General features: G+C 49.3%; 1 protein-coding gene across 1 annotated transcript in view; it reads right to left on the bottom strand.

Moving 5' to 3' along the window:
- Window positions 1–17,333, bottom strand: part of HEATR1 (HEAT repeat containing 1) — a 693,629-nt gene that overhangs the window by 569,882 nt on the left and 106,414 nt on the right. The window contains exon 5 of the mRNA XM_033935556.1: window positions 6,890–6,991. Coding sequence (XP_033791447.1) covers window positions 6,890–6,991 — 102 coding nt within the window. The remainder of the gene's footprint in view (window positions 1–6,889; window positions 6,992–17,333) is intronic.

Below are 17,333 nucleotides of genomic sequence, written 5' to 3' on the forward strand. Positions count from 1 at the left end.
AAAGAGTTGACGTTCATGAAATATAAAAAAACCCAAGAAGAGGAGAGCAGAAAGGACTACAGGGTGAAACTGAAAGAAGCCAGGAGAGAGATACGTTTGGCGAAGGCACAGGCAGAAGAACAAATGGCTAAAAATGTAAAAAAGGGAGATAAAAATTTTTTCTGATATATTAGTGAAAGGAGGAAGATAAAAAATGGAATTGCTAGGCTAAAAGATGCTGGGAACAAATATGTGGAGAGTGATGAGGAGAAAGCAAATGTGCTAAACAAATACTTCTGTTCTGTGTTCACAGAAGAAAATCCTGGAGAAGGACCAAGATTGTCTGGCAAAGTTACACGAGAAAATGGAGTAGATTCTGTGCCATTCACGGAGGAGGGTGTTTATGAGCAACTTGAAAAACTGAAGGTGGACAAAGCGATGGGACCAGACGGGATCCATCCCAGGATACTAAGGGAGCTCAGAGAGGTTCTGGCGAGTCCTATTAAAGACTTGTTCAACAAATCTCTGGAGACGGGAGTGATTCCTGGGGATTGGAGGAGAGCGGATGTGGTCCCTATTCATAAAAGTGGTCACAGGGATGAAGCAGGAAACTACAGGCCGGTGAGCCTCACTTCAGTTGTTGGAAAAATAATGGAAGTGTAGCTGAAAGAAAGGATAGTGTATTTCCTTGAATATAATGGGTTACAGGATCCGAGGCAACATGGCTTTACAAAAGGTAAATTGTGCCAAACGAACCTGATTGAATTTTTTGATTGGGTGACCAGAGAGCTGGATCGAGGACATATGCTAGATGTAATTTACTTGGATTTCAGCAAAGCCTTTGATACAGTTCCTCATAGGAGGCTGTTGAACAAACTTGAAGGGCTGAAGTTAGGACCCAAAGTGGTGAACTGGGTCAGAAACTGGCTGTCGGACAGACGCCAGAGGGTGGTGGTTAATGGAAGTCGCTCAAAGGAAGGAAAGGTGACTAGTGGAGTCCCTCAGGGTTCGGTGCTGGGGCCAATCCTGTTCAATATGTATGTAAGTGACATTGCTGAAGGGTTAGAAGGAAAAGTGTGCCTTTTTGCAGATGATACCAAGATTTGTAACAGAGTAGACACCGAAGAGGGAGTGGAAAATATGAAAAAGGATCTGCAAAAGTTAGAGGAATGGTCTAATGCCTGGCAACTAAAATTCAATGCAAAGAAATGCAGAGTAATGCATTTGGGGATTAATAATAGGAAGGAACCGTATATGCTGGGAGGAGAGAAGCTGATATGCACGGACGGGGAGAGGGACCTTGGGGTGATAGTGTCCGAAGATCTAAAGGCGAAAAAACAGTGTGACAAGGCAGTGGCTGCTGCCAGAAGGATTCTGGGCTGTATAAAGAGAGGCGTAGTCAGTAGAAGGAAGAAGGTGTTGATGCCCCTGTACAGGTCATTGGTGAGGCCCCACTTGAAGTATTGTGTTCAGTTTTGGAGACCGTATCTGGCGAAAGACGTAAGAAGACTTGAGGCGGTCCAGAGGAGGGCAACGAAAATGATAGGAGGCTTGCGCCAGAAGACGTATGAGGAGAGACTGGAAGCCCTGAATATGTATACCCTAGAGGAAAGGAGAGACAGTGGAGATAAAAACATAAGAACATAAGCAGTGCCTCCGCCGGGTCAGACCATAGGTCCATCCCACCCAGCAGTCCGCTCCCGCGGCGGCCCGAACAGGTCACGGCCTGTCTGAGTCACCAGAAGGGGCCCCCTTGCCACCTTGGTTTCCCATTGAGTCCTATCTTCCCATCGAAGTCCTAACCCTCCGGTCTTGCACATGCACGACCTGGTTGGATTTCTATGCTTATTACCTGGTTAGCTTTCTATACCTGTGTTACATCCCAGCACCTCTCTCAGTATCCCACGATCCCCCTATCCCTCAGGAATCCGTCCAATCCCTGTTTGAATCCTTGTACCGTACTCTGCCTGATCACTTCCTCCGGTAGCGCATTCCAAGTGTCCACAACCCTTTGGGTGAAAAAAAACTTTCTTGCATTTGTTCTGAACCTATCTCCCTTCAGTTTCTCCAAATGCCCCCTCGTGCCTGTTGACCCCTTCAGTCTGAAGAATCTGTCCCTATCCACCTTCTCTATGCCCCTCATGATCTTGAAGGTCTCTATCATATCTCCCCTGAGCTTCCTTTTTTCCAGAGAGAAGAGCCCCAGCCTATCCAACCTCTCGGCGTATGGGCAGTGTTCCAGCCCTCTTACCAGTTTCGTTGCTCTCCTTTGGACTCTCTCAAGTACCGCCATGTCCTTCTTGAGGTACGGCGACCAATATTGAACGCAGTATTCCAGATGTGGACGCACCATCGCTCGATACAATGGCATGATGACTTCCCGCGTCCTGGTTGTTATGCCCCTCTTTATGATGCCCAGCATCCTGTTGGCTTTTTTCGAGGCTGCTGCGCACTGTGCAGATGGCTTCAGTGATGCATCCACCAGCACACCCAAGTCTCTCTCAAGACTGCTGTCTCCCAACAATGCCCCCCCCAATTTGTAGTTGAACAACGGGTTCTTTTTCCCTATATGCATGACCTTGCATTTTTCCACGTTAAAGCGCATTTGCCATTTGTTTGCCCAGTCTTCCAGCTTGTCCAGTTCCCTTTGCAGGTCCTCACACTCCTCCCTGGACCTAACTCTGCCGCACAGTTTGGTATCGTCTGCAAATTTTATAACCTCGCACTTTGCCTCCTTTTCCAGGTCATTGATAAATATGTTGAAGAGTAACGGCCCCAGCACCGATCCCTGTGGCACACCGCTCGTGACTCCCCGCCAGTCAGAGTATTGTCCCTTTACTCCGACCCTCTGCAGTCTACCCGACAACCAGTGCTCGATCCATCTGTGCACATCCCCTCCCACCCCGTGGTTCCACAGCTTCCTAAGCAGCCTTTCATGTGGCACCTTGTCGAAAGCCTTTTGAAAATCAAGGTAAATGATGTCTATAGGTTCCCCATTGTCCACCCGACTGCTTATTCCCTCAAAGAAGTACAGAAGGTTCGTTAAGCATGACCTTCCCTTACAGAATCCATGCTGGCTTGTTCTCAGTAGGCCATATCTCTCGATATGCTCGCAAATACCGTCCTTGATCATAGCTTCCACCATCTTTCCTATAATTGAAGTCAGGCTCACCGGCCTGTAGTTCCCGGGGTCACCCCTCGATCCCTTCTTGAAGATAGGTGTGACATTCGCCAATTTCCAGTCCTCTGGTACCTCTCCAGTTTTCAAGGATAGGTTGCAAACATGCTGGATTGTGCCCGCTATTTCTTGTCTTAGTTCTTTCAGAACCCTTGGGTGGATCCCGTCCGGGCCCGGCGATTTGCCGCATTTTAACCTGTCTATCTGTTTGAGGACATCCTCCTTACTTACCTCTATGTGTTCTAATTTTTCAGCCTGTTCCCCACTCATGAGCTCCTCTGAGTCCGGTATATTAGATGTGTCTTCTCTCGTGAAAACCGACGAGAAGAACGTGTTCAACCTCTCAGCTACCTCTTTATCCTCCTTAATCACTCCCTTCCTATCCCCATCGTCCAATGGCCCCACCTCCTCTCTCGCTGGTCGCTTCCCCTTTACGTAACTGAAGAATGCCTTGAAGTTTTTCGCCTCCCTGGCCAGCCCCTCTTCGTATTTCCCTTTTGCTTTTCTAACCTCTCGGTGGCATTCCTTTTGGCATTTCCTGTGCGCCTGGTGATGCCACCGAGAGATATGATTCAGACGTTCAAATACTTAAAGGGTATTAACGTAGAACAAAATCTTTTCCAGAGAAAGGAAAATGGTAAAACCAGAGGACATAATTTGAGGTTGAGGGGTGGTAGATTCAGGGGCAATGTTAGGAAATTCTACTTTACGGAGAGGGTGGTGGATGCCTGGAATGCGCTCCCGAGAGAGGTGGTGGAGAGTAAAACTGTGACTGAGTTCAAAGAAGCGTGGGATGAACACAGAAGATTTAGAATCAGAAAATAATATTAAAGATTGAACTAGGCCAGTTACTGGGCAGACTTGTACGGTCTGTGTCTGTGCATGGCCGTTTGGAGGAGGATGGGCAGGGGAGGGCTTCAATGGCTGGGAGGGTGTAGATGGGCTGGAGTAAGTCTTAACAGAGATTTCGGCAGTTGGAACCCAAGCACAGTACCGGGTAAAGCTTTGGATTCTCGCCCAGAAATAGCTAAGAAGGAAAAAAAAAAAAATTTAAATTGAATCAGGTTGGGCAGACTGGATGGACCATTCGAGTCTTTATCTGCCGTCATCTACTATGTTACTATGTTACTATATTTTGCTATTCTGTTCCATGTTTGTTATTTATTCATTATTCATTCATGACGCTTTTATATTGAACTTGTTGTTTGCTGTTTATGCTGTTATCTTATTTTACCCAATAAAGATGATTACACAAAACAAAACAAAAAAAAAAGGAAACCAGACAGAGACTATGTAGAAGCGGACTCGAAAAGCCCAACTGTTAAATGAATACTTCTGCTCAGTCTTCACCCGCGAGGCGCCAGGACTCGGCCCTCAGCTACAGACAAGGGTTGACACACATGACCCGTTTAGTAATTTCGAGTTTACACCCAGCGGTGTCTACTTCGAGCTGTCAAAGCTTAAGGTTAACAAGGCAATGGGGCCTGACAACCTACACCCCAGGGTGCTCAGGGAGTTGTGTGATGTCTTGGCAGAACCGCTATCCGCGCTCTTCAACCTCTCCCTTAGTACGGGTAACGTCCCGTTGGACTGGAAGACGGCTAACGTCATTCCACTCCACAAGAAAGGCTCCAAGATGGAGACAGCAAACTACAGACCGGTGAGTCTTACATCAATAGTGTGCAAACTAATGGAAACTCTAATCAAACGCCAATTGGATATGATCCTGAACGAGGAGAATCTACGGGATCCCCGTCAACATGGATTTACTAAGGGGAGATCCTGCCAATCCAACTTGATCAGCTTCTTTGACTGGGTGACGAGGAAGCTGGATGTTGGGGAGTCCCTGGACATCATATACCTGGACTTCAGTAAAGCATTCGATAGCGTACCATACCGCAGGTTGCTGATCAAGATGAGTTCTATAGGATTGGGCGACACATTGACGAAATGGGTTGGGAACTGGCTTGGAGGTAGGCTTCAGAGGGTAGTGGTGACGGAGGTAATCAGTGGAGTGCCGCAGGGCTCGGTCCTGGGCCCGATCCTATTCAACATCTTTATAAGAGACTTGGCAGAAGGGCTGCGAGGTAAAATAACATTATTCGCCGATGACGCCAAACTAAGCAATATAGTGGGCAAAAGCACAACAGGCATAAATTCAATGTCTGACAACATGATGCACGACCTACTCCTACTGGAGTGCTGATCTAGGTCCTGGCAACTTAGCTTCAATGCCAAAAAATGAAAAGTCATGCACCTGGGCAGCCAAAATCCATGCAAGACTTACACCCTTAATGGAGAGATCCTAACAAGAACTGAAGCAGAACGAGACTTAGGGGTGATCGTCAGTGAGAACATGAAGACTGCCAATCAAGTGGAGCAAGCTTCATCCAAGGCAAGGCAAATCATAGGTTGCATACGCAAGAGTTTCATCAGCCATAAGCCTGAAGTCATTATGCCATTGTATATAGATCCATGGTGAGGCCCCACCTGGAATACTGTGTGCAATTCTGGAGGCCGCATTACCGTAAGGATGTGCTGAGACTGGAATCAGTCCAGAGAATGGCCACCCGGATGGTCTCGGGACTCAAGGATCTCCCTTACGAGGAACGGCTGGATAAGTTGCAGCTGTACTCACTCGAGGAACGCAGAGAGAGGGGTGACATGATCGAGACATTCAAGTATCTCACGGGCCGCATCGAGGTGGAAGAAGATATCTTCTTTTTCAAGAGTCCTGAGGCAACAAGGGGGCATCCGTGGAAAATCAGGGGCAGGAAACTGCACGGGGACACCAGGAAATTCTTTTTCACTGAAAGGGTGGTTGATCGCTGGAATAGTCTTCCACTTCAGGTTATTGAGGCCAGCAGCGTGCCTGATTTAAAGGCCAAATGGGACAGACACGTGGGATCTATTCACAGAGAAAGGTAGGGGAGGGTCATTGGGGCGGGCAGACTAGATGGGCCGTGGCCCTTATCTGCCGTCTATTTCTATGTTTCTATGAGGAGGAAACAGATGGTGGGCAGGTTTGTGAATCGGGTCGGATAGCAGCGATTGTCGCTAAACCTGGAAAAATAGGTTTAGTGATGATCGCTGACTTTAGTGAATTGGGCCCCTAGTATTTAATTTATCAAACGAAAAGTCAGATTTATGACACAGTTGAAAAATAATCTGGCCAAAATACACTATGCCTTAGATGTAGGTTGTGAATCTTCTGAAAATGAACCCTTATAAATATCTTACTTATGAAGAACAGAGAGATAAAAAAAATTAATCAATTGTGTAAAACCAAAATATAAAATCAATGTTCCCTGACCAGAAGCTTACATTGGTGAGCTCAAAGCCAGTCAGGTTTTCAGGGTAGCCATAATTAACATACATAAAATAAACTGGAGAGCAAGTACGTGCAGAAGTTTGTCAATTTATTTCAAAAAGGCAAATTTGGGAAGCCAGGGTTGTGGAACAGGTACAAAAACCTTTGACTCCAATTTCTCTTTTCCTACCATCTAACTCTGACTCCTACTGATATTAGGCTTTAAATTTTTGTCCTGGATTTAAAAGTACTGGTAAATATAATTTTAGATCCAGGACAGTGAGATGTACAAAATGATTTACTATATATTATAATATTTTTTTAAAGTTTGAAGTTGGAGGAGAGTCAGTATATTTTTACTGATTCTGACTCAAACTCTGACTCCACAACTCTGTGGGAAGCTAAAGAAACCCATTACTAACCTTCACAGCCTTTGTCACTAGAGTGCAGATGAAGTCCAGGAACCCCAGGTCTTTGTAGCTGTGTGTAACTAAAGTGCCATGGGCCAAGGGAACACCAGGTTTCTGTGCAAGAGAACAATCATACAGTCAGGCTGACAAAAGTTGGAACCAAGGTCACTGAAAACTAAACAAACATCCAAAATGCAAAATGTTGACATCAGATGTACTATTCTGGATTACACCAAAGGTGTACAGAATTCAGCATCCTTTGTCTACCAATGGGCAATTCCCACCCAGAATAACCCCAAAGAGTAGATCCATGCCTTGCTACCCATTCCCTGGGAAAAGCATTAGCTTTCACAATTCTATCTAATTATAGTTAACTAGTCTTTAAGCCCGTTACATTAACGGGTGCAAGAATAGATGTGTCTGTCTGTCTTTCTTTCTGTCTCTCTCTCTCTCCTTGGCCGCTGTCTGTCTGTCTTTTTCTTTCTCTCTCGCTCGTTCTCTCCTTGGCTGCTGTCTGTCTTGTCTTTCTGTCTCAGGTCTTCCTTGGCCGCTGTCTGTGTGGCTGGCTGTCTTTCTGTCTCCCTCTGTCGCTCTGTGTGTGTCTGTCTTTCTGTCTCTCTCTCTCTCTCCTTGGCTGCTGTCTGTCTTGCCTTTCTGTCTCTCCCTCTCTCCTTGGTCGCTGTGTCTGTCTGTCTTTCTGTCTCTTTCTCTCCTTGGCCGCTGTCTGTGTGTTGATATTTTTTTTTTTTGATATTGTAGTTAAGGTTTGGGTTTGTTTGTTTTTTTAAATCTACAACATTAGAGTCTGGTCATTAATGAAATAAACAGAAAAACAGGGTTTTTACAATCATGGTAAAAATAGGTTTAACACATGGGAAAGACCTGCATGAGGGCAAACAATAGCCATTTGTTACCACAGCATTAAAAAAAAAATGTAAATCAAACCAACTTCACAGGTTCAGGTTCCCGACATTCAGTGGCTTAGAATGTCACCACAGTTGCCAATAATCTCCGGAATCCCAAAGTACCTGCTCGCCCATTTGAAGGCTTTCAGGGCACGGAGCTGAGGTCCTTAACGGTATTTTCCTTGACAGCGCTCAGACCCAATGAGCTCCGCCCTCTTTGGCAGCTGTCTGGCCAATCGAAAGGCATAGAAGAATGTCTCGCTCTCCCCCTCTCCCTGTTCTGTTTTGCCCCAACAGTACCGGGCAGGCAGAGAGCTGCAACAGTGCTCTGACCCAGAGGAGAGAGTGGACGCAGAGGAGGTCGTGGAGGCAGAGGGAGCAGCAGTGGTTGTGGCCCGATGTCAGCTCCGAACATGCACACACGCTGCACCCTTTAACATTCTGCCGGCCACGGAACTACGGATCATGGAACATGCAGGTAGGAGTGCGCATGCGCGCTTAGGGTTTTATTATTAGTGACTAGTGTTTAATCCCATTACATTAACGGGTGTTAGAAAGCAGCCCCCTTTCCCTCTCCCCCTCCAGTTCCTCCCTGACTCTCTCTCCGTGGCCCCCTTCTGTCTCCCTCCCCCAAGCAAAGCTGTCTGCCTCCCAACACACCCCTCCTCCCAAAGCAGCCTCCTTTCCCTATCCCCCTCCAGTTCCTCCCTGATTGTCTCTCCGTGACCCCCTTCTATCTTCCCCCCAAGCAAAGCTGTCTGCCTCCCAGCACACCCCTCCCCCAAAGCAGCCCCCTTTCCCTCTCCCCATCCAGTTTCTCCCTGACTGTCTCTCCGTGGCCCCCCTTCTATCTTCCCCCCCCCAAGCAAAGCTGTCTGGCTCTCAGCACACCCCTCCCCCACAGCAGGCCTCTTTCCCTCTCCCCCTCCAGTTCCTCCCTGACTGTCTCTCTGTGGCCCCCCTTCTGTCTTCCCCATCCCCAAGCAAAGCTGTCTGGCTCTCAGCACACCCCTACCCCAAAGCAGCCCCCTTTCCCTCTCCCCCTCTAGTTCTTCCCTGACTGTGTCTCCATGGCCACCTTCTGTCTCCCCTCCCCCAAGAAAACTGTCTGCCTCCCAACACACCCCTCCCCCCAAAGCAGCCTCCTTTCCCTCTCCAGTTCCTCCATGACTGTCTCTCCGTGACCCCCCCTTCTGTCTTCCCTCCCCCAAGCAAAGCTGTCTGGCTCTCAGCACACCCCTCCCCCACAGCAGGCCCCTTTCCTTCTCCCCCTCCAGTTCCTCCCTGACTGTGTCTCCATGGCCCCCTTCTGTCTCCCCTCCCCCAAGCAAAGCTGTCTGCCTCCCAACACACTCCTCCCCCACAGCAGGCCCCTTTCCCTCTCCTCCTCCAGTTCCTCCCTGACTGTCTCTCCGTGGCCCCCCTTTTGTCTTCCCCCTCCCAGCCAAGCTGTCTGCCTCCCAGCACACCCCTTCCCCCAAAGCAGCCTCCTTTCCCTCTCCCACTCCAGTTCCTCCCTGTCTCTCCGTGGCCCCCATTCTGTCTTCCCCCCAAGCAAAGCTGTCTGCCTCACAGCACACCCCTCCCCCAAAGCTGCCCCCTTTCCCTCTCCAGTTCCTCCCTGACTGTCTCTAGTCCCTTGCCGCCCCCCCGTCCCCTTCCCGCAGTCCCGACAAACGTGCAGACTCTAGCAGCGGCTGCAGCACTCTAAACACGCTGCTTCGCGGCCTTCTATTGCCCTAATTTGCTCTGCCGTGTTGGGCAGAGCAAAACAGGGCAGTAGAAGGCAGCGAAGTAGCGTGTTTAGAGTGCTACGGCTGCTGGAAGTTGCAGCCCGACGCCTGGTTCCTTTGGCCTGACCAATGGGCGCTTCCCTCCTCCTCCTCCCCCCCCGTCATGGCTCCCCATGTCCCAGCTCTCTCAGTGAGTGAAGGTGGCTGCCGCTGCCGGCCCAGTGCCCGCAGCCGCAGCCATGCCGTCATGGTGTTCCAGAATCGAGAGGCAGGAGGTGGAGAGGAGCGCGAGCGGAGCCGCAGCGCTCACAAGACCGATAGCTCGAGAGGGAGACGGCTGGAGTTTGCAGAGGATCCACCTCCTTTGGCGGTGAGTGACAGCGAGGGAGGAGTTACTCTGTGTTCTGGCCTGCCTCCGTATTCGAAAATCGAATTCAGCACAGAGGCACACCTCACGGCACCAAGAATCACGGAGTTTCAAGAGCGCAAGCGCGCTCTAGGGTTTTATTATTAGTGATGGACTGTTCCACCTAGAACTTTCCAAATCCTTTTTTAGTCTAGTAAAGCAATGTTACTTACCGTAACAGTTGTTATCCAGGGACAGCAGGCAGCTATTCTCACTAGTGGGTGATGTCATCCGACAGTGCCCCGATGCGTACGTCTCACAAGCATACTTGCTTGAAGAAACTTCAGAAGTTTCGAGATGCCCGCACCGCGCATGCACAAGTGCCTTCCCGCCCGATGCTCCGGGCGTGTCTCCTTAGTTCAGATAGCTAGCAGAGAAGCCAACCCAGAGGAGGTGGGTGGGACGTGAGAATAGCTGCCTGCTGTCCCTGGATAACAACTGTTACGGTAAGTAACATTGCTTTATCCCAGGACAAGCAGGCAGGTATTCTCACTAGTGGGTGACCTCCAAGCTAACCTCAATGGGATGGTGGGAGAGTTGGCAACTTAGTAGAATAAATTTTGTAATACTGTTTGGCCAAACTGTCCATCCCGTCTGGAGAAAGTATCCAGACAATAGTGAGAGGTGAAGGTATGAACCGAGGACCAAGTGGCAGCCTTACAAATCTCCTCAATCGGTGTCGATCTGAGGAAGGCTACAGAGGCCGCCATTGCTCTGACCTTATGGGCTGTGACTTTACAGGGAAGGGGTAAACCAGCCTGGGCATAGCAGAAAGAGATACAAGCCGCGATCCAGTTGGAGATGGTACGCTTCGAAACAGGGCGTCCAAACTTGTTCGGATCAAAGGAGACGAAAAGTTGAGGAGCAGTTCTGTGTGGTTTGGTGCGATCCAGGTAGAAAGCCAAAGCACGTTTACAGTCCAGAGTGTGAAGAGCTGATTCTCCCGGATGAGAATGAGGCTTTGGAAAAAACACAGGAGGACAATGGATTGGTTGAGATGAAATTCAGAGACCACTTTAGGCAGGAATTTCGGATGAGTGCGGAGGACCACCTTGTCATGATGGAATACTGTGAAAGGTGGATCCGCCACCAAGGCCTGAAGCTCACTGACTCTGTGGGCAGAAGTGAGGGCAACAAGAAAAACCACTTTCCAAGTGAGAAACTTCAGCGGAGCCTTGTTGAGAGGCTCAAAAGGAGGTTTCATAAGTTGAGAAAATACAACGTTGAGATCCCAAACCACTGGAGGCGGTTTGAGAAGAGGATTGACATGGAAAAGTCCTTTCATGAATCTGGAAACCACAGGATGAGCAGAGAAAGGTTTCCCCTGCAGAGGCTGATGGAAAGCCGCAATGGCACTCAGATGGACTCTGATCGACGTAGACTTGAGGCCAGAATAAGACAGGTGTAGAAGATAGTCCAATACAGAAGAAAGGAAGGCTCGTCGAGGCTCCGTACGATTGGAAACACACCAATGAGAAAATCTAGTCCATTTTTGGGAGTAGCATTGTCTAGTAGCAGGCTTCCTGGAAGCCTCCAACACATCCCTCACCGCTTTGGAAAACTGGAGGGGAGTCACACTGAGAGGAATCAAGCTGTCAGGTGGAGAGACTGCAGGTTGGGATGAAGCAGAGATCCCTGATACTGAGTAAGCAGTGAACGAAACACTGGAAGAAGGAATAGCTCCCTGCTGCTGAGTTGAAGTAGAAGGGAGTACCAAGGCTGCCTGGGCCACCGAGGAGCTATCAGAATCATGGTGGCCTGGTCTGACTTCAGCTTGACTAGAGTCTTTTGAATGAGAGGAAATGGAGGAAACACATATAGAAAGAGATTCCTCCAGTCCAGAAGAAAGGCATCTGCCTCGAGGCGATGAGGAGTGTAAATCCTGCAGCAGAACTGAGGCAGTTTGAAGTTGTGGGGAGCTGCAAAGAGGTCTATCTGAGGCGTCCCCACTGAGAGAAGATCTGATGAAGGGGCTTGGAATGGAGGAGACGACTTAAGTTGTCCGTCAAGGCATTGTCCGCCCCCTGAATGTAGACAGCTTTGAGGAAGGTGTTGTGGCAAATCTCCCAATCCCAGACTCTGAGAGCTTCCTGGCAGAGGGAGGCCGATCCCGTGCACCCCTGCTTGTTGACATAATATATGGCAACTTGGTTGTCCGTGCGAATGAGGACCACCATGTCGTGAAGCAGATGTTGAAAGGCTTGAAGAGCATTGAAAATCGCCCTGAGTTCCAGAAGATTGATATGGCACAGCCGGTCCGCACTGGTCCAGAAGCCTTGAGTGCGAAGACCGTCCAGATGAGCCCCCCATGCATAGGTCGAGGAATCAGTCGTGAGAACCTTCTGGTGGGGGGGAGTGTGAAACAGCAAACCTCTGGATAGATTTGAAGAGATCATCCACCAACGTAGAGACTGCTGAAGAGCAGGAGTGACCAGGATGTGACGAGTCAAAGGATCCGATACCTGTATCCATTGAGAAGCCAGGGTCCACTGAGGGATTCTGAGATGAAGTCTGGCAAACGGAGTCACATGAACTGTAGAGGCCATGTGGCCCAGGAGAACCATCATGTGTCTCGCTGAGATGGACTGGCGAGAAGACACGGACTGGCAGAGATGAAGCAGAGCATCCAAGCGCTGAGGAGGAAGGAATGCTCTGAGTTGTATAGTATCGAGAACTGCCCCGATGAAGGGAAGAGACTGGGTCGGTTGCAAGTGAGATTTTGGGAAGTTGATCTCGAACCCCAGGCTCTGCAGGAACCAGATAGTCTTTTGGGTCGCCGAGACAACCCCTGGAGCCGAGGCGGCTTTGATAAGCCAGTCGTCGAGGTAGGGAAACACCTGAAGACCATGGTTCCGGAGTGCAGCGGCCACCACCACGAGACACTTGGTGAAGACTCTGGGAGACGAGGAGAGGCCGAAGGGAAGCACTCGATACTGCAGATGCAGATGTCCCACCCGAAATCTGAGGAATTTGCGAGAGGCCGGATGAATTGGAATGTGAGTGTAGGCCTCTTTCAAATCCAGAGAGCATAACCAGTCGTTCTGCTCGAGGACGGGGTAGAGAGAAGCAAGGGTCAGCATGCGAAATCTCTCCTTGACCAGAAACTTGTTGAGCACCCTGAGGTCCAGAATTGGACGCAGGTCGCCCGTCTTCTTCGGAACAAGGAAGTACCGGGAGTAAAACCCCCGGTTGTGTTGGTCTACAGGGACCGGCTCGATGGCCCGAAGCCGGAGCAAATCCTGAGCTTCCTGAAGAAGAAGGGCGGTCTGGGTCAAGTTGGAAGGATACTCTCTTGGAGGATGGTCCAGGGGGACCCGATGGAATTGAAGAGAGTATCCCTCCCGGATGATGGTAAGGACCCAAAGGTCGGTGGTAATAGCCATCCATCGATGGTAAAAATGATGGAGGCGACCCCCAATGGGAAAAACAGGGAATAGCAGAACGGTGTTGGTTATGCTCCCGACAAGAGAGTCAAAAAGGCTGAGGAGCCTTGGGAACAGCAGAAGGCTGAGGTTTTTGTTGAGACTTCTGCAGCGGCTGTCTCTTTGCTGGTTGCCTCGCAGGAGGAGCCTGCCTGGGAGTGTAACGCCGCTGATATATCAAGGGCTGTCGAGACTGAGCAGGTTTAGGCTTGGGACGAAGGATGGACTGGAAGGACTTTTCATGGTCCGACAGCTTCTTCGTCACGGTCTCAATAGACTCATCAAACAAATCCGCACATGGGACGTTGGCAAGCCTGTCCTGGAGGTTCGGGTCCATGTCAATGGTGCGAAGCCATGCCAAGCGACGCATGGCCACGGAACAGGCGGCCGCCCTTGCCGAGAGCTCAAATGCACCTTAGGAGGATTGCATTAATTGAAGACGCAGCTGGGACAGCGAGGCGATGACCTCCTCAAATTCAAAACGAGCTTGAGATTCGATGTAGGGTATAAACTTCCGGAGCACTGGAAGGAAGAACTCCAAATAGGTGGCAAAATGGAAGGTATAATTGAGAACTCGGGAAGCCATCATAGAGTTCTGGTAGATGCGCCTTCCGAACTTATCCATTGTACTCCCCTCTCTGCCCGGTGGCACCGAGGCATATACCTGGGACGGATGAGAATGTTTGAGGGAGGACTCGACCAACAGTGACTGATGAGTGAGCTGGGAGCCCTCAAACCCCTTATGATACACCGTGCGGTACCTGGCAACCAGTTTGCCAAGGATGGCAGAAATGGAGTACGATGTTTCAAAACATCGCATGAAGGTTTGGTCGAGGAGCTTGTGCAGGGGCAGGCGAAGAGACTCAGCAAGAGGATGAGGCAGATGCATGGTATCCAGGTATTCCTTGGAGTATCGGGAACCCGAGTCCAAGGTGATGTCGAGATCATCCGCCATCTGCCATAGAAAAGATGAAAAAGACAGCTGGTCCGCCAAGACAGGCCGCTGGGTCGGACTTGATGAAGTCGAAGCCTCCTGATCCAAGGAGACATGGGATCGGCAAGGAGAGAAAGACCCATAGGCATCCTCGAACTCCGGGCCCGGAGGAGGGGAGATATCCGAAGATGAATACCCCACCCGAGGAAGCTTCTTCTGAGGCGAGACTGTAGAATGCCTAGACAAATGCCTCGAAGAATGCCTGGAATGGTGACCCTCCCTGTGTCTCGAAGGAGATCTAGAACGGCGATGCCCAGTAGGTTCCCCAGAGGCCTCCAATGAATAGATGGGGCTGGAGGCCGTAGAGCGAAGAGGAGGATGGGCCAACGCCTCTCGAGCAGCAGTCCAGGGATCGAGAGAGGGCCTGGCATGGAAGGGACTCCGGAAGAATTCCTCCTGACGACGCCCAGGGCTTCCACCACCCGAAGGCACATCCCTATGTTCTTCGCCCGGGACGGGGATGGGTCCAGAGGTGGCATCTCACTAAACGAAGCACGTCGCAATGAACTGGTGGCCAAGCGCTGCTCCTCCTCCCCCAGCAGCGAGAGCGAGCGGCGAGGTGGAGGAGGATGGGGCGGCCCGTCCCCACGAGGAGGGTCTGCATTCCCATGCTGGATTGTTCCAAGCCATTTGGGCCCCATGGTAGTCATTATTTTAATGAATTGGGCCTCCATGATCGACCGCAGCGAATCCGACAAGGGGGGAGCCGCACTCGAAGTGGGACCCCCTGTAAGGTCTTCGCGATCCCGTGTGGTCGAGTGCTTAGCCTTAGAAGCTTTCGGCACCTTAATAACCACCGGGGGATTGGTCTGAGGAGGTACCTGATCTGAGGAGACCGAAGCAGGCACCGGAGCAGGAGGCGGGGTCGAAGCCGGAACGAAGGAAGCCGGCTTCAAAAGACCCGATGCAGCAGGAGTAGATGACGACTTCGCAGGTAAAGGCGAAGCGCTGGTCGAAGTCGAAGGCTCCTTGGAAGCTTCCATCGCGAACATCGACTCCCACAGGAAACAGCGACCCTTGAAAGCTGTTAGAGTGGAACAAGGCCGGCACAATTTCGGAAGATGTTCAGGCCCGAGACACTGCAAACAGCGCCGATGCGGGTCCGTCAACGAAATCGCGCGCTGGCACTTGACACACTTCTTAAAACCGGTAATAGGCCGGGACATAGGCCGAAAAAGCTCCACCACTAGATCGAAGGAGCGGGGCCCCAGCCACGCGGCCGACCTGGTCGAATCTTTGGAAAAAAAATTTTTTTTTTTTTTTTTAACAAAATAATAAAATGACAGAAGAAAACACACGATTAAAAGAAAATAAACTCAAAACCACGGCACTAGAAGGCAAGAACACGGGTTCACTCAGCGCAGAGAGTTGAAGCAAACTTCAGAACTGAGGAGACACGCCCGGAGCATCGGGCGGGAAGGCACTCACGCATGCGCGGTGCGGGCATCTCGAAACTTCTGAAGTTTCTTCAAGCAAGTATGCTTGTGAGACGTCCACATCGGGACTCTGTCGGATGACATCACCCACTAGTGAGAATACCTGCCTGCTTGTCCTGGGATAATGCTAGCTATCTTGACCTTATCTTCTGGAAAAAATTTCACAACTTGAACATGCATTGCATGAAAAAACACGTATTTTTCCCAATTTATTTAAATATTTAAATATGCTGTTAATTTCATGGAATGTCCCTAGGCCTAGCACAATCTGAAAGTATAAACAATAGTTCCCTATTACAGGGCTTAACAAATCCCAGGAAACAGGTCATCATGAAGCCTAAAAATTACACCCTGCTGCCTGAGATTTCACTCCCTTGAATGTTGTTTGTTTTGCAGAGCTGTCTCAAACAGTTCATCTCCCATGTTTGCAGAGAAACCTCAAAAATAGTTCAGCTCCCTTGTTTGTGCCATGATTTGGCTCTCTCCCCTGTGGCAGCATCTTTCAGAGTGGTGGTTTTTTTGGCACCCTTTGGATAAAGTCATTCTGGAAGACACTATCACAGGCACAATTTTAAATGTCACAGTTTTTAGTTCAGCGGCTACTTTGATTTCATTTATATATTACCACTGGACAACCCCTGATGCAGGCATATCATGCTAAAACACAGCCCATGTCAGGTCCAACATGATTGCTTCCACCTCTAGAACATAACATAAGAACATAAGAAACGCCCTCACCGGATCAGACCGAGGTCCATCTTGTCCGGTGATCCGCACATGCGGTGGCCCATTTAGGTACTCCTTTTTGGAGACCCGGATTTACCGTATCCCTCAATATGATGTGCAAGAAGGTGTGTATCCAACTTTCTCTTGAATCCCAGTACAGTAGTCTCCTCTACAACCCATGGCAATCTTTTGTGAATTTATGTTTGGTCACATAGCTGAAAGCATATTTTGGGAAGGGAGACTTCTGCCAGTAATTTTCAGAGGCACCTTAAAGGATTAATTTATTAGTTTCTTTGTCAAGAGACACAGAATAGTGGAAGAGCCTTAATAAATCAATTTCTATAAAGGAGCTACCTATGGTCTGAGAGGGGATTCTCCCCCAACAATTCATTGGGGACTATGCTAGAGAGATGAAGGAAAAAGGATTTCTGGCGTTTAGATTTAATGAAAATCTGTCAAGGCCTGCTGCCTGCCTTATTATTTGTTTCACCCCATAATTTTACAGACTTATCATATCCCCTCATAGCTCTCTCTTCTTTAAATTGAAAAGCCCTAACCTGTTTAGCCTTTCTTTGTAGGAGAGTTATTCCAGCATCTTTATTTTGCTTATTCTTCTTTGTACCTTTTCTGATTTCACTATATCTTTTTGAGATGCAGCAACCAGAACTGCGTATAATACCCTATTATTTTAGTCAAGGATTCCCAAGTTAATGTTTCATTCTCCTTAGGCCCCATGACTACCAAGTTTCGTCCTGAACTTGTATGCTTATATATATACCCTTCCCTTCTGTGTTGCTTAATTTTAATAATTTAGAACTTGATTCAATATATTTT

Source organism: Geotrypetes seraphini, chromosome 3 (genome assembly GCF_902459505.1).
Source record: "Geotrypetes seraphini chromosome 3, aGeoSer1.1, whole genome shotgun sequence".
Classification (NCBI taxonomy): domain Eukaryota; kingdom Metazoa; phylum Chordata; class Amphibia; order Gymnophiona; family Dermophiidae; genus Geotrypetes; species Geotrypetes seraphini.